Genomic DNA, 26,857 nt, shown 5'->3' with positions numbered 1-26,857 from the left:
AATTATAAAATTTTATATCTTCTATATATACATATATATATATATATATATATATATATATATATATATATATATATATATATATATATATATATATATATATATATATATATATGTACACACACAGTAAGCTCTTGAAATCACCCCATGTGCTAATGAATGACCAAAAAAGCATGGATAACTGAAATATACGGAAAGTGTAGTAGTGATATAAATGTATACGTATGGAGGCTCATCTTTTTCACTATGTGTGATTAATTCAAGTTTTTTAGTGATGGAGAGTACAACTTTTTCCACGTTTCAACATTTTTTAAGGGTGCAATTATAGTTTTACACAGAACTGTCACAAAGCGAAAATGACAGGTTGTATTTTTTTTAAGATAGGTATACCAATCATGCAGCCAGATAATGGCAAATAAATTACAAGCAAAGGATGCATTTAAAAAAAGGATCGCTAATGTGGATATTTTTCATATGAAATACTGATTAAAAAATGCAAATGACTTATTTGCTCCATATTTAAAACTATTTCTGCCAGCCATTACCCCTTTTAAGAAAACTAAAAACTTTTAAGAAAGCCCAGGCATATAAAATTTGAATTTGTTTAAAGAGCATGCATATCAGAGTTTCGAAAAGCATTTAATTATTTTTATGATTGTAATTTTATTGATATTTCAAAGTGCTGGGAAGAGAAATAGAGAATAGCATCAATAATCTACTAGGGGATCGAGATGGTGCGGGGGCTAACGTACTGGCTTCCGACCCTGAGGGCGTGGGTTCAAATCCCGGCGGTGTTGAATATTTTTCAGAGGTATCTCGATCCCTACTTGAGGTGCTTTGTGGAGGGCACTTTGAGTGAGTACGCCGTCCGTCGGATGGGACATTAAGCCGCGGACCCCTTGGCGCCTTTCGTAAAGAGTAGGCTAATGCCGACGCCGGGTTTCTCTCCACCCTTCATCCTTTCCTGTCCTTCCCCTATGGCGCAAATGACCTTAGCTGTCGGTCGCCTCCCATCAAAACTACTACTACTAATAATCTACTAAATGAATAATCCACACATGGTTAATCTAGAGCTTCCTGAAATACTTTGACTCAGGTGTACCTATATATATATATATATATATATATATATATATATATATATATATATATATATATATATATATATATATATATATATATATATATATATATATATATATATATATATATATATATATATATATATATATATATATATATATATATATATACATACATATATATACGTATATATATATATATACATATGTGTGTGTATATATATATATATATATATATGTATATATATATAACATTTGGATGGCACAATAGAACACAAAATAAAATAGATAATACCTGACCTGAACAAGTCCTCTGAGAAGGATGAAAGCTCAAACAATCCACAATGCAAGGGTCCTTTTACATGTTTTCTATTTAATTTTGTATTCTATTGTGCAATATACATATATTGCTCTTTTGAGTGCTTATGACAAAAACATAATTATGTTCAATGCATTGTAATACGTTTTACTATAGTTTGGTTCTGAAAACAATATTGTTAATGTTTGATGCCCCAAATTATGTACTCCTAATATAGATATATGCCTTGTTTGATAGTAGTTTCGTAATTACACATGGAATTTTTGCTTTTAGTGTAATTCAAACTATCATTAGTTCTGTGCTACATAATATTTATGGTTCAAAATTATACCTGGTCATATTTGAGAGCTCAGTCACTTGTTGGTTAAATTGATTTAGGTCCTAACCCTAAATTTGTAATACACTTGAGAAATTATTTAATAAGTGCTCTATAATTGTTGGAAATCCATGAAATTATTGGGCATCACCAAATTCTTAAAATTATTTGGGTGCCCTACATGAGGCAAGTGAATTATGAATGTGAATTATGTAAGCAAATCATGTATGTCCTGTGCTCTAATCAAATTGAGAAATTCCTGACATATAAGCAAGCAAGGTTATCCCCTTGTGTTGACATCATGCACCTAAGAATTTTGCAGTATGTTTATGCATATCCATATTCTGATACCTCTTCTTTGGAAAAATACAATAGTTCTTTACTTCTCAGATATCAAATATGAATATAAAAAATAGCAGGATAAGATTTTTTCTGCACTATAAATTAGCAGTTACCTGCTGCCTAATGCTATATTCTAATAAGCTGATCTACATTCTGACCATAGAATCTATTGTCTGCTATGGTAACTAATAGGACATTAAGTTATTCAGAAGAGAATATGAATGGCCCAGGAGAGTCTATGGGAGACTCTGGGAGAGTCTATGGCCCACCGGTTAGTCTTTGCATTGCTTTACTCAGCGGTAACTAGACTAACTAACTCACTCATGTGATCATTTGCCCAATGGCGACTTGCATGATGCACTGAGATGACCAGAGTGAGCATACACCATTTGACAAGTCACCAGGGCAAAGTTGACAATCTGAAGTCACAAATTCTGTTGGCTTTTCTTTTTATTAGGCAAAAGAAACTAAAGAGGTGTAATGCAGTAAGAGTCAATTCTGAATGAGGTCATCTGCATAATTCGGGGACTGTTACATGAATAGTTTTATATTGTCCTTTGCTGAAACTGCAAATTGAATATTACAAACAACATTTTTCAGTGCAGCAAGAAACATAAATGTGAGGTGAATATTATCTTAGAGGTATTCATATAATTCTTTCACTTGACTACATGAATTCACCCAGATCAAAAAAATGTTTTCCGTTTCCTTAAGTTTGCTTAATTCAAGTTAATTATCACTTGAATCCTTATTCTTATGCTCTTTCCCATTTCACCCAGTCTTCTGGTTCTGCATTTCGTCCCTCCCTCTACCCTTTTCCAACCAAATCGGACAACTTGCCCCTTCACTCTTTGCTTTGGCAAGAGACAAACTGCTGCACCACCAGTAAATTTTCTTTCCAAAGTAAACAAAATAACACGTCATTTACTATATGTTAAGGTTTTTCCAAAATAATGAGAAATGAGTGCATACAATTTTGTTGTATTTAGAGCTATCTATCATTATTCAAAATAAATACATTATCCTTATTTGTTCCTTCTCATTTGTATTGTACATAGGGATCATTATTTCACTGCTGTGACGTGGATCACCAATCGCCAAGTGTCTGTCATTTGGATGAATAGACGCCAAAACATCTCCATTATCTCCATCTGCAAAGGACCTCTGTGGAATTGTGAAGATGTAAGTTTTTTTTTTATCTAGAGGATAGTGGAATATTTTGAAATTTCCACAATTAAATAGTCACTGGTAGGTAAGGTGCTAGAAAAATTATAGCAAGTACTTGTACTTTGATGGGAGCTAGCGTTTGTAATTTCAACCACTTTTTTTGGTTTTGTTATGTCCAAAACTCATCAGTTGCAGAATTATGAATATTCATCAAAATATTTGTTAGCAACCAGTCTTTTTATATTCGTGTATTAAGTAAATTCACATTTTCAATGAAATATTTCCTTTTGCTGGGTAAGACCCAAATCATTTGAGATAGAACCTGAATTTCTCCTGAATTCTATTTGTCTACAATCATTTTTGTATCAGATCTTTTTTTTTAATTTCTAGATATGCAAAACGTATTTCAAAAAAAGCATGTAGAAAATCAAATGTTCATTCCCATTGATACTATTGTTTTTGCTGAAACATGAACAATGCATTAGCAAAAGATATTTCCGATTGTAGTTGATTTGCACACCACCTTGTTCACATTCACACAGCCACGAGAACTAAGAGTAAGGAAGCAATCTTTTGGTATATCTGTGTTTTGCCCTCCAATTAGGCATGTCTATGTATGAAACGAATCTCTGGCTGAATACGCATTCATTCCTGGGCAGAGGGTAGATTGACAGGCAGCAGAAAATGCTTGCTTTCTCTCACTCTCTTCTGGTGATTAAGAATATCCATTGGCTAAAAACTTATTGCAAATAGGAAAAGTTGTGCATTCATTGAAGACTCTGGAATTTCAGCCCTTAGATTAAGGTTTAGTTTCATACAATGGTGTAAAAAGAGAGAAAGTGGGGTAGAGAAATGATAATGAAGTGCAGTGGCATTACTTAAAATGGTTCAAGTGCTAGAGAGGCTTTCATGAACTCTGATTTCTAATATGCATGCATGGTGGTTGACCAACCATGATTTCTCTCTAACTCAGGGATTTTCGGAAATGTAATCACCATGGTTTACAACAAATGCAGGTACTTCATAATGAAATCCAGGAATCAGATCAGATATTTCTATCACAATGGAATCGATCAAAGAATTACAAATTTTGTTGCTTTACACTGCTTTGAGAAAGAAAAAAAAAACTTTTCTTCCCTGTGAGCATGCCCTGAGAAGTATACTAAATGATAAATCATAAAGCATGCCTACAAATTGAGGAGTTCATCTCCCTTAGAAAACTGGGTTAATCCCTCAGGTGGGACATTTAGTCATTATACAGGTTCTTCAATGGCACAATTAAAGGAGTGCATACATAGGTTCTTTATTGACATACATCTTTGGTATAAAAAGTATTTGGAAAATTTTTGTAAAAAGTGATTTATAATAGATATTGCTACATTAACTCAAAATTCTTCAAAGTACTTTTTCCCTTGAGTGTCAAAACACTTTTGCCAGCGTCTTTACCACAACTTGAGGGCTCCCAGGTAGGTGGATTTCAGAAGATCCTTTCAGAAGGGCACACATGCAAGCTTCTTTGACAGTACTTGCAAAGACCATGGTGGTGTCCTTTGAGGGAGGATTTCACTTCGGGAATAGGAAATAGTAGTCTGCCAAGTCTAGACACTAAGTGTGCTGGGGATGATTCTGATTGTTAAGTCCTACTGCAAAGATGCCGTTGCAGAAGGTCTTTGTAAGCAGACATTTGACTCTGGTCTTGGTTGTCCATCAAGGGAGATGAGTGGGGGATGAGTTTAGCGCAGATATTTTGCATCACCAAGTTTTCAATGATAATGGTGTACACTGTCATCTTATCAATGCCAACACCATCTGCGATCATGTGCACACTTAACAGACATCTGAATTCAGCACTTGACGCAAACGTCAGGAAAATATTGTTATGATACTTTTTATACAAACCTTTTAGTGTATTCATGCCATTAACTTTTAAAGCTTATATCATTACACATATTTTGAAGGATGGTGAATAGTAATAATAAGCATGACCATTTTTAGATGAGCTTGCAATTCTAGAGTGAACAGATGTTCCAGTCCTAGGAGTTTTGTCATTAATCACCACTATATCTTTTGGATTAACCTAACATAACTTCATACTTAGATGATATCATTTTTTACATATTTATGTTAAGGTAATGATGAATGTGAATAACTCAAGACCAGTATTCTTCTGTGGTGATATCTCTGGCTCCACTTATGAGCCAACCAATGGAATGATACCTACTTACTACCAGCTATAATATATCATGCATTTCTGTTTGTATACATCTCAAGGCAGGAATATTACTCAGTTGTTCATTCATAATTTTACATTGGTTACAGGCACACACGTTGAGGGCACGGGGTTCATCAGGCTGGGTAGATGCTGTCGAAGCACCAATCTTCATCCCGCCATCAGAGTCAGATACAGATGAAGACCCTCCTCCCTTTGTAGCAAGGCTGCCTGTGCTGGATGGAAATGCTGGCTACTTCCATCATGTAGTATTGGTGGAATACAACCCAAATGGTTCTTCAGGAAGCCGCAAGGCCACTCCTTTAACCCATGGAATGTATGAGGTGGTCAAGATTCTAGCCTGGGATGCAGAACGTCATTGGATGTAAGTCTTACATTTTAGATTCTTAATGCTATTTTTCTAGTATCCATGGATATGCTAAATGATGCTGCAAGAGTCCATATATGCAGCTTCTAACTCATCTTTGATTTGCGTAGGCGTCTTTCAAAAACAAACATTTAATGACAGCTTGTTACTCAATTATTTCTATTTTCACAAAAACCCTCACTACGACTTACTCAAACGATTGTCAAACAACAACAATGAGTGTCCAAAATGGCTGAAATTTTGGTGAGTACCTTTCAACCCATGCGAAAACACATTCCCCAATTTTTGTTGAAGTCGTCCCATCAAATGAAGTTCTTCAATTGAGTGGAAAAGAGCTGATACATGCATCAGTTCTTTGCTTTGTAAATTCTCTCGGTTATTGTTGGATTAGGGTCTTCTGAGATATGGGGGGCCAATGGTGAAGCTTTCCCTGTTGTAGAAACCACCCAATGTACTCTCACCTGAGCATTCCAAGTGAATTGAAAGAAAATAATTCCAATTACTATTGTCCTAAGCTCAATATATAACCCTTCTTGTGACAGTGAATAATGGAAGGATTGTCCCTTGCCAGAAGAACCAAAGGTAGAATGTGTTGTGTACATTCTTGAATCCATAAGACATAATATCACATAATTTGATAAACCTCTCCTCATGAGTAGTAATTTTAAGGTTTTTAGGGTCCTCCAAGATTAGAAGTCAATTCAAAATCTTAAGCTCATCTCAAGAAAATACATTTGAATGAAATTATGAAAATATCCATGCCAAAAGGATTTAAGCTTTTTAAAATTCCTCAAAAAGTCTTTGTTTTTGAGTCGGAAGGACTGGTTTCACCCATTAGTACATCATCAGGTGTATTTTAAAAAATATCTACGCACTCAGTGAAGTTTCTGATGCTGAAATTACATGAAATAATTTACTTTGTAATTCCACACACTTTATTCAAAAAACATGACCCAGGTTTCGACTTTGAACGTCATCATCTGGAACGTCAAAACCTGGGTCGTGTTTTTTAAATAAAGTGTGTGGAATTACAAAGTAAATTATTACATTTCAATATGTTATGCAAATTCCATTAGGTTACACCTGAGACAACGAAGTTTCTGATTTTAACTATTTTTATTATAATACCTGTAACAATTGCATTTTGACCAAAATGTGATCTGAATGACTTAATATATTTTCATATCAAAATGGATAGTGAAAATTTTAATCGTGAGAAATGAACTATTTTTGTATTATCATGGTAAACTTTCAAATGGAATGCATATATGATCATTAGGTTGACTCAAGGAGGTGATTTACCTACTTGCATTGATAATGAACAATTCTTAGCCCACCTGACCCGTTTTAATGGAAGGGGGAGAAGAGCAGCTGCCAATGAAGGAACTTTGGTTAAATGGGAGTGGGAGGAAATTTTTTAAAAGATGCTGTTTCGGTAGTTACCATTTCCATTGATTGCAATGGTTCATGGTCTGGATCATTTTATCATTGTCAAGAAATTCAATGTTCCAATGTCAAATGTGATTCCTTAATACTGGTGGTTGAAGGTGCTCCCTCACTAACTGTAATAGAAAAAATATAAAAGTCATACTTGCTACATGAATATTCTTTATTGTTTAATGTTTGGATAAAAGTGTATAATTTTGTGAAATAATTCAATTGTGAAATCTTTTTTGAACCTTTATTTTGAACTCTTATTTCTACTTGTGAAAATTTTAGTCACTTTATTTACAAATTAATTAGTATTAACTGTACTTTTAATAAGTTAAATATAGTTATTACTAATACTTAAAAGCAGTTGGCTGATTATGCTAGAATGTTTTGCAAGGTATCAGGAAATAACATAGCAAATGTATGTCCTATTTTTGCTGTCAAAAAAATCTTGGGCATAGCAGTGAAGTTAAAAAAAAAAAAATAATATTAAAATAATCCATTAGCCTTTGTTTGGATATTAGTGCCAACAATTTGCTTATAATCTTCAATGAAATGGCCATGAAATGAGTCCATTGAAGATTTTTCAAAGCAATAGAGTTTGACTCATTAGATTTTCAGTCCCTAAAAGTTTTGGTATCGACTATTTTGCGGTATTTTTATAAAATGTCCAAAGGTTAAATTTGATTTATTCAAGTGGCCGCTATGGATAATGATGGATTAGAATTGATATCAGTCATGAATTCATAAGAAAATATGTAGAAGAGATATCAGATGTGATCACAAGAAACCTAAAACGGAGGACCTGTGCAAGATGTCCATTGTTTTGGACATATCGTGCAAATTCCATTGTCTTGGCAGAAGATTGGCCTCATATTAAGTCAATATAAATCCTGAGTAAATATCCTGAGGTTATAATTTGTCAATTTCAAAAGACTGGTGCTTTTGCATGATATGCTGCTGAATTGATGAAAGAAATAGAAATCAAAGAAAAGTAATGAATGCAATGCCAATTGAACAACAGAATGAATTAATAAGCCTCTGATTTATAATATGGCTATATTTGGACTGAGGTATTATATTAAGTAAATTATTATGCTAAGACCATGGTTAACTTAGGAGTCAGACATATTCCAATATAAATCCTTCCTTAATTTTTCCCCTTCCTGAATCTAGTTACTTCATAGCAGCACCAGAGAGGAGGCCTGGGCAGCGGCACCTATACCGCGTGGGCGATCTGAATGGAACCTTACCACGGGTCAATGAGTGCCTCACGTGTGGAGCATGTGATGTTCGGAGGGTCTCCAATTGGACCGAGGATGGTACTCCGCAGCAGCCTTCATCCCCACCTGCGATGCCGCAGGGCCCTCCACCACCTTGCCTCTTCACAAGCGCCCTCTTCAGCCCCAATGCACGGTACTTTGTGCATGAGTGCCTCGGGCCAGACCCACCTGTCATCACCCTCGTCGATGCCGGTGCCATAGTCGTGAGCAGCGACCCCCGCCCTTCATCCTCTGACTCACACTCAGGAAGCAGTAGTTCAAATAGTTCGCAGCAGCCCACCAATGCCTATGAAGCGCGGATCGCCATCCTCGACTCTCATGACAAACTGAGAGAGCATCTCAGTGCAATGGCTTTGCCACAGGTATGTATGGTGTGAATGCTTCTTTGGAAATGCATACCTCTCTGGTTCTGCAAATCTCCATGGACATAAAAAAGAATAATTTCTAATCCCTGGCTCATGTGAATGATTTGATTTCAACCAGGTCTCTAAAAATCACATGTTAGTGTGGTTACCTAGGGCCCTAAGCTTCTTGACAAATAAGTGTTTGGTGGCACATGGCCTGCGCAAAGAGAGCATAACCAGCTAATTCTTTGGGTTACTCTAGGAGATGGTTCTGGTTTTGAATCTCATCTTTAGAGGCCTATTTCAATTGCTATTGATGGAAACCAAATTAATTTTAAGTATTTTATTTATTTCCTAAGATGTAGCATGTTTACCATTCTCTTCTTCCTCTATAACTTTGTGTAGATCTTTTATGAGGAAAGTGAGGATACAATGTATTAGAATTTAGCTGAGCTGTTAGGTTACCAGTGAGAAATGATCTGTAGTTATGATAAGTGCCCAAGAAAGTGCTGGTCCAATCCATGTCTCCAATGCCTCATACTTTTGTAGCAAAAATTAAAATCTTGGAATTCATACTTGAGGATTTATTTTGAACTGCCAGTGATATGATTGATTGATGGTTGGACTTCTCTGCATGCAGCACTCATTCATTGTATTTTAAATGAGATCACATCTTTTGTCAAATAAAATATTGGATTACAGGAGGTTGATTCTCATGTATCCTTAGCTGAATGAGCCATATTGAGGGTTAGTTGCTGTAATAGATAGAAATGTTAATAGGCATTTTTTTTATCTGCTATAATATTACCAAAAGAATTTTAGAGCTGAAAATTGAAAAAAAACTTAAAGAGTGCTTTGATTTTTTTCATAGTTTTACAAATTTCTTTGGTTTTGTTAATTGAATTCCAGATGCTACGATGATTGAAATTTCCAAGTGTATCTATATTTTTTTGTCAACCAATTAATTCTGAAGGTGAATAGCTAGGTTACATTTCTTTTGGGAGTATGTGGCCATACCTCTCATAAACCCATGAGAGCTACAGATTTCCTCTGAGAGACAGGGTTTTCTGCGATTAGATAAAGGAAAGTTTTAAATATTGTAGACACAAAGGGAAAGCAAGAATCAAAATAACCACGGTAAATGGAGCTGAATAGTTATCTATAATACTTAGTAATACATTAATGCTTTGAATAAGGTAAATAAGGAAAGAATGGGCAGTGGTCAGAAATATGACATAATTCCATTAGTTTTTACTTATTTAAAATCAATCTTGGCTGGAATGCTGTCAATGGCAGTGTATTCAATATTTTCTTATAGTTTTGCTTACACATTCCAAATTTAATAAATGGTACGATTTGACTAATTGATTAGTCAGCCTTTATGTCATCTGATCTCCTCCTTTGATTTTTCCCAGGTAAAGACATTCCAAGTGGAAGTTGAAAATGGATACCATGCCCAAGTGCGTTTGCATCTTCCTCCCGGTCTCAGAGAATATGAAGAGATGACCTTCCCTTTGGTGCTACAAGTGTAAGTGCTCCATTTTACCTTCTTGTCTACTCTTCACCATGTGATGACTCGTGAAATAATCTGTTGTCATGGTAATTTTCCCCTTCATGGTCCATTTATTGGGGATCAGAATAGTGTGGTGGCTAACATACTAGCTTCCCACCCAGAGGGCCCAGGTTCAAATCCTGGAGATGGCAGATTTTTTTCAGAGGTATTCCAATCCCTACTTGAAGGGCTTTGTACTGACACCAGATTTCTTTCTCCACCCTTCCTCCTTTCCCATCCATTCCTAATGGTACAGATGACCTCAGCTGTCGGTAGCCTCCCCTTATAACCATTACTACAATGGTCTATTGATTGCATAAATTTAGTGGTCATAATCTGATGTGCTTTTGCAGCTATGGTGCTCCTGGATCACAGCTTGTCTCCGAGCAGTGGGGCATTGATTGGGGTACCTATCTTGCAAGCCGCCGGAATTTCATTTATGCCCAAGTGGATGGTCGTGGTTCAGGTTTCCAGGGAGAGAAAATGCTTCATGAGATCTCCAGGAGACTTGGTTCCATTGAGATAGTGGATCAAATAGCTGTCATAACGTAAGTTAAAGCCCAAATGATTTAGATCTCCAAAACATTTCTAATGAGCCCATGCTAATGATCTCTTGGTGATTTCGAGGGTCCAGTGTTTGTTCACGGCCCACTTCCTGGAGATTCTTTAGTGACTGGACCTGAGGCATTATTGGCAGCTGTTGCAGGGATTGGCTGACAAGGAGAAACTGGAAACCTAGGGGTGCTCGCTATAACTTTGCAAAAATATGATTAATAGCAACACTAAGATGCTAGCAGAACAAGTGCTAAACACAAGCGGAAGCAGTAGACACATAATCATTCCTGCAATTCCCCTCTCCTTATCATTCCTTGCGCGAAATTTTACTCGCAATGCAAGTCATTTTAAAAAAATATTTTTGTTCATTATGGAAATTACTTGCTCTGTGAGGTGCTCGTTAAGTGAGGTTCCTAAGTGTTTATGAACTTTATAATTTTATTTCTGTATATAAACTTTTAATTTGCCTATTAATGGGGAGAATTTCAGAACATTCTTCTTGACTACATGGATGCATTGAGTTCCTGGGGATAACTTAGCCAGTTAATAAGGTCTTTCATGGTGTTCTCTTCCTCTCTAAATCTCTGTCTTTCATTGTTCAAGGGTTTCATTATGATAATTCACTGGAACATTGTGTTCTTATTTTTGACCATTGGTTTAATTCAGGTGTTGGCTTTAACGTTATTGATTGCAGTGCATTGTGCACATTCACAATCATTTCATCATATTGCAATTATGGGCCACTATGAAATATTTGTTTTTGCCTGTATAAATTTTTTAATTTAGTTGATAATATTCAATGTTATACGGATGAATAATGTTTAGTGGAGTGTACTATCATTATGATTCTATTAGGTAAATGAAAGGTAATTATAGAGTTTTGTGTATAACAATAGTAAAAGCGATGGTAAGCTGAATTGAAATATTTTACATTATTCTGATTGCTAAAGTATTTCATTCACATTACCATTATCTCTTAATTTTTATTTTCACAAAATAAATATTCTTAAGATGTTTTATGAATGTTTCCATAATAAATCCATAACATGGTGTCTGAGTTCATAGTCATTGGTCAAAGGATTAGTTAGTCTATGGAATAATGCATTCTCTTTTGATTTTATAAGTTTTGATGATAATCCTTCATAAATATTGCTCACATTTCCTGTATTTTCAGTGAGAAAATTGCATTAATTTTCGTAATTGCAATGTCATAGGCCTCGTAGCATCACCATTAAATACTAGTAGTTTACTAATTTTTATCTGATGGCACTTGTGTGCAGATTTCTGATTATGCCAAATGTTTGTAGTTCCAAAATTGATCATTGGCGTTTACTCAGTTTTTGTAACTTTAAAAATCAAAATGTCGAGGATATGCGAGTTTAGTTTCATTAGCAATTAATTTATAATTAACAATGTCAATTCTTACGGTGAAGGTGAAATATACTGGAAGATATTGGAGAAGAGTCTCCATGTAGATATGTCCAAGGCTGCCCCATCACAACAGAGTGCAAAAGTGACAATGATATTTTTGTTTATTTGAAATGTAAATGAATTCCAGTAATAACAGAAAGCACAAACTGTGACAGCCCATGTGAAAACGATTAAGCTTTAAATTATGAAAGCACAACATGATGAATGCATCCAGTCTGGTCTTTTTTTCCTGGTATCACATGGTTATAAGCATGCTCTTTGCTATGATGACAATCCTGTACCAATAGTATAAGTAAATATGGGTTTGTTCTGAATAGTTTCAGCAGACTAATATCAACTAAAAACCATAATTGTCTGCATGGTTTCAGCGGACTAATGTCTTTTAATGTATATGTCAATGTTGACTCGAGTTATTTTGTAACAGGACAGGATAGCGGTACAAAATTGAATCCCGAGTTTCATAAAAAAATTAAATGCATGAAAACTGACTACGATATATTGAAATCTTCACATAAACAGTATTGAATTGAGTTTTGCATTGATAATAATAACTCTGCTGGCATTAAGTGATTTTTTTACTTTTCTAATTTCAGGTATTTGCGCGATAATCTCAAATTTGTGGACAAGCAGCATATTGCTGTCTGGGGATGGAGTTATGGTGGCTTTGCAGCAGCCATGATTCTTGCCCAGGACAAATCAGTTTTCCGCTGCGGAATCTCTGTCGCTCCAATCACCAGCTGGACTCATTTCGGTGAATACACATTAGTCTTTCATGTAATAGCAAACACTCTACTTATATGCAGCCTTCTAGGCTTATAGTTTGAAATATTAAGCTTAATAGGAATTTCATATGCTGACGGCTTTAAAATATGGGAAACATGATTCCTGTGTTATCAGTGATGATTTAGGTTGTATCCTTGTTTTTTTTTATTTTTACCTTTATATTTTAAGGGGCCTAAATACCATTAAATATTGGCCAAAATAATGCATTCTAGAAGGTATAAGAACATAAACGGTTTTTATTCTCCATGTGCTTCTCATTCGTACCAAAAGCAAAAGAGAAAATATATAAAAAGATGTATTAATAATACAAGTATCATGTGACTTATCCTTTGTGTAGATACTGATTAATTATAAGAAAATGAACATTCATCTCAATTTTATAAGCGTAAGTTCAAAACTTAAGAGACTATTAAATCCCTCACAAATTTCTTAGTTTTGGGTACATGGAATGATGTAGTGAGTAAATCTGTGAGTATACGCTCTGAACGAAATGTGTCAATGCATTTCATATCTATTTTTCTCCTTTGCTTAAATTTATTGACAATTTTTTCTTGGGGTTAAATTTTTTCCTTAATCAGTTTCTCCCCTCTCATGGACTACAATCTTGACGTGGTGGAAGGGCTTGTGCATTCCAATGACCCCTGGAGCTGTAGTGGGGGGAGCAATGATAATTGCTTCTGGTAGCCCAGAAGCAATTTGACCCATGCCAGATAGGTCAAAGGTTAGGAGCCAGACAAAAGGTAGTCCATGCAGCATCTGTTCCTCAGTGAGGCAGCTGCAATGGCGTCTGACCCCAGAGGGGCAGCCATTGAGTGATGGTGTCACGTTAAAAACACTATTGAGGAAGGCAACAGGAAACCACCTCAATTATCATTCCCAAGATTAATATGATGGATACTACAGAGAATAAGAGTCCTGGCAACTACGGGGCTCAGCTCAATCGGCCATGTGTCAGGCCAGACAGGAGGAGAGGCAACACTTCCGCAGTTGTCGTCTCATGAATCCCTTGCAAATCAAAACCAACAGCAGCAGAAGAAGACCAAATTAGTTAGAATAGGAACGTGGAATGTTAGGACAATGATGAGGACAGGGAAACTGGAGAAGGTTAAGCGAGAGATGGAAAGGGGAAATATAGGTATTTTAGGTCTATGTGAGGTGAGATGGAAGGATAGTGGGGTGATCAGTATAGAATAATATACAGCAGCAGGGACGAGAGCCAACGAGGGGTTGCCATAGTATTAAATGGAGAGGTAGGAAGAAGCGTAGTCAACATAGAGCAGGTAGCGGATAGATTATTACTAGTAGAGATAAAAGCAGAACCGAAGAACTTGGTTATTATTCAGGTATACCTGCCACCGAGCAACCATACAGAGGAAGAGGTCGATATGATATACGATCAGTTAGAGGACATAATTGCATGTGTTCCTGCAGGGAAACATTTGATAGTGATGGGGGGATTGGAATGCAACAGTAGGCAAAGGAAGGTATGGTAATGAGGTGGAGGACTATGGTTTAGGCATGAGGAATCACTATGGAGAGAAAGCAGTTGAGTTCTGCCAGAGAGAGGGGTTAGTCATCACCAACACTTGGTTTAGACACCACAAAAGACGCAGGTATATATGGAAAATACCAGGTGACTCAGAGAGATTATATTATGACTAGGCGCAGGTTTAGGAACAGTGTGATCCATTCCCACAACTTCCCAGAAGGGAATGCAGACCCTAACCACAATTACTTGTTATGAAGTATAGTGTCCGTTTAAAAAAGATAAGGCTGGGGCAGCAGGTTAGAATATGGAATGTAGAAGCATTAAATGGATTGACAAGGAAGGATTACCAGCAGGCTGTAGAGAAAATCATGGAGGATGGTAAAGAGCTGAGCACTATCGAACAAAAATTGGAATGTATCAAGATAGGGATATCGAAAGCCACAAAAGACACTATTGGAACCGTTAATGCAAAAAGGACTAGGAAACTATGGATCATGGATGAGATGATTACAAAGATGGATGAGAGGAGAAAATGGAAGAATGTAAACACAGAGTTAGGCAAAAAGAAGTGAAAACAGTTAAATAATAAATTGAAGCGGGCAACAAATAAAGCACAAGAAGCATGGTGAAAGATTTAGTGCAATGAAATGGGAAGTTTGCAAAAGAATGGTTAAATCGGTGCACTATACAGCAAGGTTAAATCACTACCGGGAAGTAAGAAGGAAAGATCTGTGCTAGAATTAGAAATGGGCAGTGTTAGGGAGAGGTGTAAGGCAGGGTTGTCCATTAGCACCAGTGCTGTTCAACGTATATGTGGAGGAAATGATTAAAGAGGCATGGGAAGAACTGGAGGTGGGAATGAAAGTCGGAGGGGAATTCGTAAAATCATTTAGGTTTGCTGATGACCAAGCTCTAGTTTCTCAAGTAGCCATGGGGTAACAGGCATTGCTGAGTGAATTGGAAATTCAGTGCAATAGATATGGGGTGAGAATCAATATAAATAATTTTAAAACAAAGATTTTGTGATTTTTTAGAAAAAGAAAGGCTAAGCTAAACATTAAAATAAGAGGGCAAAAACTAGAGTAGATGGAACAATTTATGTATCTCGGGAGTGTTTTGGACCAAAATGCTTAACGTAGTAGGGACATAAGGAGAGGAATTGCACTAGGCAAAGAGGCTTTCACAGGGAAGAATTTGACATGACCTTGAGAAAGGATGTTAAGAAAAGATACATCGAAACTTTGATATGGAGCGTAGCTAAGTACAACCGGGAAACGTGGTCACTGAAGCAGGATTATAGAAGTAGACTGGAGGCTTTTGAAATGTGGATGTGGAGAAGAATGGAGAAAGTGAAATGGATGGAAAGGAAAACAAATGAAGAAGTACTAGGTATTTGTGGGCAAGGAGAGGGGTTCGTTGGGAGAAATCATACAGAGGCAGGAAAAATAGATGAAGGGCATATTGATCGGCAGTGGGATGTTGAAGAATGTAATCGAGGGGAGAATGTCAGAAAAATGAGGAAAGGGCAGGAACAAGATAGGGATGTTGGACGGGACTAAGAGAGGAAGTACACAGAGATGAAGAGGGGCTTGTTGTGGAGAAGGATGCTGTATTGTGTTTTGTTGGGAGATGTTTATTTGGTAGTTATGTCCATTCAAAACTTACCTTAACTGGTTGTTTACTTAATAAATAAAATCAGTGTTTCTAGGGAAACCCATCCGAGTGAAATAAATGCATGTTAGTTGATTCTAGATTCTAGAAAGCTTTGAGGCTGCTTCAAACCATTTGACAAGGTGATAAAAAATTCTGAATGCCTTTGTTCTCTTGAAAGGTACTCCGGTTCACTTGTCTTAGCCTTCACAGATTCCCTTACAAAATCGCACAGTATATATTTCAAACCACCATGGTACATTATTGCAGGCAATGTCTTATGGACATTTACTATCATTGTAAATATTCACAGGAGACAAGACTAGACCAAATATTTTGATAATAATTTACACTGGTCCATCTTGGGCTCCTTGAATAAATCTACTTATTCAGCTGTAGTGTTTGAGGTTGCTACAGAATTTTGCTTTTTACTCTCTCAAGATAATGTGTTAATTCACAAACATATCATGAATATTATATCCTATTATTACAATCACTTTCCCTATCTGGACCAATAATACTGTGCAATTTAGTCTCTGAAGTCATTCAGTATAAGGCAATAATTTTTGTTTCCCATAAAATATCACAATGCTAATTCTCCTCCTTAAAGACGTATTATACTGAGACAATGTATGGGTTAGTGAGCAAAGTCAGGTTTTGTATTTACAGCTTGTTACTTAAGACAACCAATGAAAGTCTGGGGAGGAGAATCGTCACATTCATCCCCTTTTACAAGTTTTACTTGCATAGGAATACACACAGATTTGGCATTAGCCTTGTCATACTTTGATAGGATTTCCTCAATGAATTTGCCCAGGTCAATTTTTTTTCAAATATATGAGCGTTGAGATCTTCGTTGTCTTTCTCTTTAGGAGATGGGATACAATTCATATGATGTAGTTTGCCAATTACAAAATTCCAAAGCTTTTTGTTCTTTGATAGGTTTTTCAAGGCAAATTTTCAGTCATTGTAGTCATCAGAGTCTTGACCCTTGCCGATAATCAGCCCTCAGATGTGTAGTGGAGCCATTGTACCCTTTTAAGTTTTCTCCCAAAATAAAGAAGCGAAGAGCTCTGTATTAATAAGTTTGGGCACAAAATCCAAACACTACTACATACTTATCATTCTAGACCATTAGCCTATTATTACTTATGCATGTCAAAGGGTACCATGGAACTATTAACCAATATAGCAATATTACAATAACATTGTTACACTATAACAGTGTGAAGAGTGTAATAGTAGCAGTAGTTATAAGGTGAGGCGACCAACAGCTGAGGTCATTCGCATCATTAGGGATGGGCAGGGAAAGGAGAGAGGGTGGAGAGAAACTCGGCATCGACATTAGCATACTCTTAATGAAAGGGGCCAAGGGGTCCGCAGCTTAACGTCCCATCCAACGGACAGCATACTCACTCAAAGTGCTCTCCACAAAGCACCTCAAGTAGGGATCGGGATACCACTGAAAAATATCTGCAACCTCAGAGATTTGAACCCGGGCGCACTGGGTGGGAAGCCAGTACGCTAACAACTGCAACATCTGATCCCCAAATAGTGTTATGAACATGTGTAAAAAAGAAGACATTAATATAACCCGGAAAGTGCTAACTCAAACTTGGCATGAACAAACCCCTACTAAACCCAATACTAAATATTAAAATAACTCATTATTTAATAGCTAGAATAGTTATTAGTAATGAAATGTATAACGTGTTGAACTTGTGACAATTTTTACTAATGTTTGCTTTGAATATAGTTTGAAAATGTCTGAATTTATGTCTTTTTATGGTTTTAAAACTGTTGTATATTTATATTAGAACTGCACAGAATTGCAAGAAATTGTATTTTGTAGTCCATTAGTGAAATGAACTTATGGCATAATATACCAGTATATGTGATAAATAGCTTCAAGAGTACTGCAGTAACTACATTCGATAAGCATTAGTGAAACAATTAAAAATTTCAATAAAACAATATGCACACTGCAAAACACCATGTCTACTTCAAGTGAAGGAAACTAGCTGATAAAATGAAAAAGGAAGGGTTTGCTTAATCAGGCTGAAAAATCAGTTGCATTTGATAGTGTCATTCTTTGTGGAATGTTTTTTGTTGCATATTTGGGTCATTATATGAAAGTTCCTTTTTGATTTCAGATTCAGCATATACAGAGCGCTACATGGGCTTGCCTAATGTGACTGACAACTACAGAGGTTATGAGGAGGCAGATATGACAAAAAGAGCTGGCAATTTGAGAGAGAAAATGTTCCTGTTGATCCATGGGACAGCAGATGACAATGTGCACTATCAACAGAGCATGATGCTCATCAAAGCTCTCACGGAGGAAGGTGTGCTCTTTCGCCACCATGTGAGTATTTCAGTACTTGGAACACTCCTTGTGATAAATATACATAAGCAGAGAGGCATGCATTTGGTGATTCATGAATTAATTCTTAAAATCCCATGAAAAATTAATGGGAATATTATAATGAATTTAGATAATAGTCTTGCTTAAAAATATTTTTTCTACATTTTTGATTTCTTCTTTGGAAATTGGTAGTAATCAGATGGCAGGACAATGTTTCAAGTTTTCATTGTTAATTATGTCCAGTGATAAAGAGTCCCAACAATATTAATTCAATTTACCTCCTGCTCTACATACATGTATATCCCTCTATAAAAGAGCTTTATTTGATAGTTTTCCATGTTTTCCCTCTTCCCTCTTTAATCCCCGGTTATTTTTAATTCTTGTTTAATCTCAAACAGCTGATATCATGTTGTTATCCCCCTAAACAACAATTTTGCAGTTTATTCTATTCTATGCCAATATTTCCCTGCATATGAAAATTCTTCCTGTCAATGCATTTCTCTTTTTACTTAGTTTTAAATGCCCGATAGGATTATTGCCTTTGCTCTTTACACTCATTACATAATTCTCCAATTACTCTCGGGAAAGAAAATGCTTCCCAACTGATTTGTATACCATTTTCTCATTGTTTTGATGCACTCTAGTCAAGCTTTATTGAATGCTTTCCGAATTGAAACACTGAGGAAACAAGTGGAATGCCATCAGTAGACACTTAAAGCATTCCCTTTCATTCCATACTCCACAGCCACACTTCTAATTTTTACAGGGTGCGACAACACAACTTCCTTCTTTAAAGGGGTTTTACTTTTGAAAAAAGGCAGTTATGTTGCCACACCCTATCCCATCACTCATCATAGGATTCATGTCCTGTAATATTTTTTGTCAGCATTCACATTCATAGCCTACCTCAAACTGTACTTTTAATGAATTCTGAGATATGTTTAAAATTGTGTTTTTGTTGACTTACAGACCTATCCTGATGAAAACCACAGCTTCTCAGGTGTCAAAGAGCATTTATACCGAAGCATGGAAGCCTTTCTGGATGACTGTTTTGGTCCGTTAGATTTCGAAGAGTGGGAAATAGGAACTAGCTTCTTCACTTTCAAACAGTAAAGTCACATAAGTTTCATATTCTATCAAACCATCTGGAACATTATTTGTACCAATATTTTTAAGCTAACATACTTGACAAAACTTGTATAGTCAAGATAAAAAGGTATAAAAAAAGTTGGTTAGTGAGAGGAAGAGGTTTAGCATCCTGAAACAAGTTGGGACATTTCTTTAATGTTCCTTCACTCTTGTTGGGAGGACAGGTATTTTGAAATTGGACTTTTTTAATCAAATGATTGCTGTGGTTATGGCATTCTAACAGTGCTAAGAAAATTGTAGACATATTGGGGCCAATTGTGTTTTTCCTTCTCTCTTCTGATCAATCCTTGGATCATTAAAATCACCAGAAATAAATTTAAAATCAGGGGTGAATAATTTCATTACACTGATGAATATAGTGAGAATTTTAAAGTCTACATTTCCATCCCATTTAGTTTTACATATTCTTTGAATACCTCAAAGAAATCCAAGATTCAGTTATCATACAATAAAGAGTGTTTTATTCCTTTAGCCACAAAATAATCTAATCTCTTGCTTCTTACTGTAATCTGGAATACTCATTTTCCATACTGTACCATAGGTTATATCATGCATTTACTTCAGATCTTAAAATTGAACATGTGATTTTTTTTAAATATTCAGGAAGCTTTTATGTTCCAAAATCTCACTTTGGAAAGGGATGACACATTGGGATGTTTATTCATGTTCTATTGGAAATCATTCTTTCCACCCTGAATTTGTCCCTGTGAATTCCCAATTCTGATTCAAACTTGCAAGAATGACAAGATTATGTGTGACTAGTGAATTATTGAGCGTTTTATGCTATGATTCATTGATAAATTTGATTCTAGAAGTAATATTAGTAAATAATGAGAAGTTTGCTCAACCTCATAATGACAAAAGTATAAGTTATTGTGATCAATGCAAAAATTATTTGGAAATTATTCATAACTTGCATTACCATGATTCAATTTACACATCAGTCATAATTTTATCCCAATTGATGATTTCTCTTGTATTTTTTACTAATATTAACAATAATCTGTTTTCAAATCTTATCAACTTGCTAGTGTTGACAACATGTCTGTCTCATGATTTTGATATTGCAAACCAGATGCAAGTCACCAAGTCAAATACTTCACTCATGTCATGATAATGTCCAATTTCAGACAATGAATGTTATCTTTTGGAAAAAATTGAATATTTTAATGTTTTGCCATAATTTAAAGATATGTTCTTTTTCTCTATGCTATAAATGGAAATTGAATCCATAGTAATAATTGAAGTACTCTCTGTTTGATAATTGAAGTATCATTGTGTTTTGCTGTGGAATGATTAATTAAATTTCAGCTCTAATTATGGTTTTCTTAATGCTTAGCGTTAAACTCTAAATTAGTGAGTTTTTCAAGAGATGTGGCCAAATTGGATTGAAACTTATGCACTGCCATGCAAAATAATCCTTTATGGATTGAAAATTGAATGCTGTTCAATTGTTACACAAGTGGATAGTTGTGAAATGTCAGCGAGGGCAAGAGAAAAAGCATTAAAACATTATCAGTCATGACATTTTCAATGTCAAATTGGAATTCATATGAATAATGTTGACCTCAATGTGTGATCCATTTGTTGTAAATGAACCATTTTCATCATTTTATCATGACTTCCAGAATAATGGTATTTTTATTATCAGAGGTTCCCCATTGTGATGAGTAAAACTTTTATTAATACATGTATGAATATATATATATATATATATATATATATATATATATATATATATATACATACATATATATATATATAGTGTGTGTATATATATATATATGTATATATGTATGTGTATATATATATATATATATATATATATATATACATACATATATATATATATATATATATATATATATATATATATATATATATATATATATATATATATATATATATATATATATATATATATATATTTGTATGTATATATATATACACTCACACATACACACACATATGTGTGTAGCTATAAACAAGTGAGTGGGAATCATAAATTCATCACATCTATAGATGAAATAGAGGTCTCTTCTTTTGAATGGACTTGAAGCCATTTCCTATATATCATAAATTGAAATGAATTTGCCTGAAATAGCAAGGCTTGACTGAAAATATGTACATACTGTTACTTATATCAAGAATTAAAAGAAGAGACCGTAAAATGTGTAATTTGATTTAATAATCAAAGACTTGTCGGAATTCTATTAAGAGAGCACTGTCCAACAAACCACAGCCCTCGTGAAGAGTCAAATCTATTTTGTAGACCAATGTGCATATGTGTCATCACAATGAATGGTGAAAGAGTAATTATTTCTCTTGGAGTGATGTTCACTTGCATTTTTTGTCATTATAAAAAAACATCATATGCAGGTTGATATTTGCAAACAAAGACATTGAAAAAATGTGAATAACTATGTGTTTATATGTGAAATTTTATGCCTAAACCCTGGGGAATGGTATTCCCTAGACTGTAAAGTGAAAGAGAATCATTGGAATAATCAATGTACCTAATATAAATTGGAAGACTAGTTATTTTTGTGGCAACGAAGAGTGTATCTTTACATCAGCCTAATGGCAAAATCAAAGTGCAGCTTGCTTTAGCATTATTTTTTTTTAAGTGATGATGATTGGTTATGAAAATGAACTCTCAGAAAGAACAGAATGTATTGAGAAGTGCAGTTTAGTGCTGGAAGATGATGTAATTCATATGCAGTTACCAAAGTGGACACATAGTATGTGGATAAAAGAGTAAAGGGATTTGTTGGTGCCAAAGCATTTTACAGGATAAGTTAAATTGCTTTAGTCCACGTTTAAGGCATAGATTCAAAATTTGTGGAATAAATACTGAAAGTGTTGCTTACATTCTGTTGTTGGTATCATTGAATATTATGGTCACACCTTCCTCTCATGGGAAAACTAATCTAGCACTTCAAATGAAGAAGTCCGATCTAGCAGACAGTGCAACTCTGAAAAGTTCATTGCCAAGGTAACAAAGAGGTATGTACGTATTTATTTCAGTATTCTTGCATGTGGTCATGGCCTTCAGTTTAAACCTTAAATGCTGTTTTGCTTGATCTTTTTTGGACCCAACCATGATCAAGAGCATTTATAAATTTTGAATTTTGGAAAACCAAGGGTCCATGATATTTCTTTTATTCAGTTACACTAAATGCATAATTTCAAGCACAAATTAGATTTTAGAAAAACTATTTCATTGCAATGCTTACTAATTTCAGAATTCTCTTCCTTCCAAAAATTGCCGGGATCTACCTATGGGGCAAAGTACAATATGCTCATATGCACAGTAATTCATTCAAATTTCTCAAAGTTTCAAGCTGGCAGAAAATCAAGGTCATTTTTTTTAAATTTCGTGTTGGGTAGTGATAGAAAAATTGTTCTAAATTTTCTATTCTGAATTCAAAACATTTATGTCATTCTGTCATAAATAAAAATATCATCTAGAATGAATGTGTATGACAGAAACTAGTTTCCATGTGCACAAAATCATGACCCATGTTAAAACTTATTAGTCCAAAAAATTAAGAAGAAAACATGTTCCCACTTAGTTCTTAAGACATTTTTGTACTAAATTCAAATTGATTACATTCCTTACTTGTCCATACTTATGAGGTATGTCCAGAAAGGATCCAGCCATGCAATATTTTGAGTAAAATATCCTAACAAGAACAGGCCTGGAGCAATACTGGAGTCCCATGAAACTAGTGCCAGAAACACATTTAGAGGGTAATCATCAGCAAGAGTACCTCTGGTCAGCTCTAATATTTTCCGGATTTAATGCTGGGGGCTTTCCTTTCACTCTGTTTCAAATATGAATGTGGGTATATGATAGGAACCCAAGGTTATTGCAATAGGAAATACGAAATCATTCTATCATTGCAAATAATATCAGTCGGGTAAGTAATTTAATACTGTCGGTCTAAGAAAAGGCAGTAAGAAGCTCAATTTATTCTTTCCGCAAATAATATCAAAATAATAACAGAAACTTAGTGCTAGATAAAATGATAATAACCTCATGGAATCATAAGAGAGGAGATAGCCACACATTATTGAATATAGACTTGAATTCATGAATTATGCTTCAACAAGCAGAAACAAGGCAGCTGAAAGGTGTTTTGGCCCAATGCTGATTCCAGGATTCTGCAATAAATAAAAGTTGACATGCGTGTCATGGCTTATTTTTAATTTATCCTCTGAATAATATAATTATACATGCATAATTTTCAAAATATTTAAGTATCAAAATCTTACCCGTAATATGTGAATTTCTGAACCAAAATGTCAATGTCATTTATCATCCTCAGCAGAGAAATGGCAAGCATTTCCTCTGAATACTTATTAATACATTTGAAACATTCTCTGAATATATTCTTAATCCTGCTGCAACTGAAAATTCGCCTTGTCCGGAGCCATATTATTATTGTTGGTAATCTATCATTTAAGGTAGATTTTGGATGGACACAGGATACACAATTGCATCTGCAGCCAGGCCAGGGGTGAAGAATAAAGGTATGCAGGTATGAAGCACATATCACATATAAAGCACAAGCTGATTCACCGGAACAATTCTATTGTGTGCACATTTTCTTGCACAGACTATAATAGTAGTGTATTTTCCTTAAATCGATGCCTTAATTACAATTTCAATAACATCTCTTTTTTCAGTAGCAAGCAAGTCTGCATTTTAATAAATTGTTGAAAGTACTTCCTAAAATGATTCCCAAATATATTGTAAATATATACAATATTACACGTTTAGTTACACCTCACATGTGGTGTTGCCACAGAACTTCATACAAATTGGGTTTAGTAATACATATATACATATGTACACTGTATCTCTCCCAATAAACTCAGTAATTCAATATTAAGTAGGATAAATGTGTCGTAAAGGCATCTAAGTTAAAGGCATCAAAGTTAAAAATGAATATGACCTCATGTGAACTTAGGAGAGAAACTATCACGCTGTATTGCATTTAGATTTGGAATCATGAATTACACTTCAGAATTGGGAAGCAGTGCTGCTGAGAGGCATTTTGGCCCACCTCCAGTTGAGAAGATGATATGAGAATAGCGGGAAGAGGAGCTAGATTCAGGATATGCAGAACTGAGTTGAAAAACTTAAATGTCCATGAGCTCATAAGTGTCCAAAGCTTGAGGAGCATGTTAAGAACTGGATAATAAATCACCAGAAGAGCAGGATTACTGTTACAACAAAAATGTATGTAATTGAGAAAAAAGCTGTAGGTATGTCTATAGCTGATTTTTCTGAGTCACATGTGCGGGGATAATAAATGGCAATTGATTTCTAGTGTTTTCAATTGAAATAGTCCAGGCAGAGAGTGAGACTATCATGATGTCTTTTTAAATCTGTGGAATAATAAATGTGCTAGATAGAAGTAAAGATGGCATATGAGTAAAGTTCTACGATAAATAAATATTGACATAGCTGCTAATTTTAAATATAACAATTCCTTTGATCATTTTCTTTCTGATCCAAGTAGTTTTCATAAATTCTAGCCAAAATATCACTGCGCATCTCAGGTGGTGTTGCATCTTAAGCGCTACAAAATACGTTATATAAGGGGTAAAGAACAGCTCATATCTGGGCAGTCTTGAGATTTTTTCAGGTTGAGGATATTCTCCTTTCCCTCGAATTTATTCCTGATATTGCAATGCATTCATTAATTCTACTCAATTAACTTCATTGAACATCTTCTTGAAATCTATCGAGCAAACAAATACATCCTTGAAGTCATTATTGTTATATCTACTCTATATATTTCTCTGTGTTAGTTACTACAATGCCACTATGGCATCATATATGCATGTCCCCTCCCGGAACCCAAATTTTTTCAGGGAGGGACATAAAATGGCAGTTGTATGGGAAACAGTAATATTGTTTTGCATGTTCGCAATGCAGTGTCCTCTAAATATTCTCAATGATGAGCTGTTTAAAGGTTTTTGGAATGTTCAGATCTGAACACTGGACAGTGGGAACACTACACCAGTGTCCATTTGCTGTTTGAGAATAATTTAGTACTTAAGCTTGTGGGACATGACAACATTGTGGATATGTCATCTAGCCAATTGCCCATGTGACCCATGACACCCCAAGCTGTTTGTTTTCGATGGTATATTGTCTTCATGGAATTTTACGGACATCATGGAGAGAGCCACACCAACCTGGTGCCTGAATTTTTCATGACAAAGGACATAAGTAGGCTACCCCTACCTCACCAGTGGACAACCGACCCGCGGGTTGATTAAACCTCTCACTGTTGTGAAAGTACCTTTTCACCCACTCTGTGGTGTGCAATCATATTTTCAAAACTTTCATAAAAATTATGTTTGCCAAAATAAATAAATAAAAATATTCCATTAAATAAGCAGTGAATCTAGATTATTTTTATTATTTCCATGTTTTTTATTATTTAGATTATTTTATTCATTTGGGAGTAATAAAGGTTACAGAGACTCAATACCCTCCGTCTTCACCACACGTGAGAAGTAGAATACCTGAGAGTGAACTGCATTTGAAAGGGTTAATTATGTTTTTTTTGCTGGCTTCATCTGCACACAAAAATTGCATGATCACAACAGTCAATGTTTTCTAACCTTTATAAATTGAGAGCAAGGGGTCATAGGGTTATTTTATTTTTTTATGTACCCTGCAACCCAAGGGTTTGTGGCAGGGGGTGAATACACACCAGACGAATTTTTACCCGAACATGACCTCACCTCAGTTGGATAATGTTACACTGATCCCTTATCATTTGTTGAAAAAAACAAGAGCTTAAATCTATTTGTTCTACACTCTGATTTTATTGAAATTATCTCTCCAACCAATGGAGGTAATAATACATTTTCAGCATCACTTTTCACTCAATCTGTAATTTGATTGCGAAGGAAGGGAAAAATTTTGACAGTTGGTTTCTTTCGAAGAAACGATTTTTTTAATAAAATGTAATAAAA

General features: G+C 35.1%; 1 protein-coding gene across 2 annotated transcripts in view; it reads left to right on the top strand.

Annotated features, from left to right (window-relative positions):
• LOC139693860 (venom dipeptidyl peptidase 4-like) overlaps window positions 1-21,545 on the top strand; it is a 308,421-nt gene extending 286,876 nt beyond the window's left edge. For both annotated transcript variants that reach the window (XM_071592169.1, XM_071592168.1), the window contains exons 9-16: window positions 3,118-3,241; window positions 5,546-5,820; window positions 8,431-8,899; window positions 10,297-10,409; window positions 10,787-10,981; window positions 13,013-13,170; window positions 18,495-18,706; window positions 19,676-21,545. In XM_071592169.1, the coding sequence (XP_071448270.1) occupies window positions 3,118-3,241; window positions 5,546-5,820; window positions 8,431-8,899; window positions 10,297-10,409; window positions 10,787-10,981; window positions 13,013-13,170; window positions 18,495-18,706; window positions 19,676-19,819 (1,690 nt within the window). In that variant the 3' untranslated portion in view covers window positions 19,820-21,545. The remainder of the gene's footprint in view (window positions 1-3,117; window positions 3,242-5,545; window positions 5,821-8,430; window positions 8,900-10,296; window positions 10,410-10,786; window positions 10,982-13,012; window positions 13,171-18,494; window positions 18,707-19,675) is intronic.
• Window positions 21,546-26,857: the final 5,312 nt, after the last annotated feature.

The sequence above is a fragment of the Hetaerina americana genome, unplaced genomic scaffold, assembly GCF_022747635.1.
Source record: "Hetaerina americana unplaced genomic scaffold, ioHetAmer1.1.p SCAF_5, whole genome shotgun sequence".
NCBI classification, from domain to species: domain Eukaryota; kingdom Metazoa; phylum Arthropoda; class Insecta; order Odonata; family Calopterygidae; genus Hetaerina; species Hetaerina americana.
This window is presented reverse-complemented; position numbering and strand designations above follow the sequence as displayed.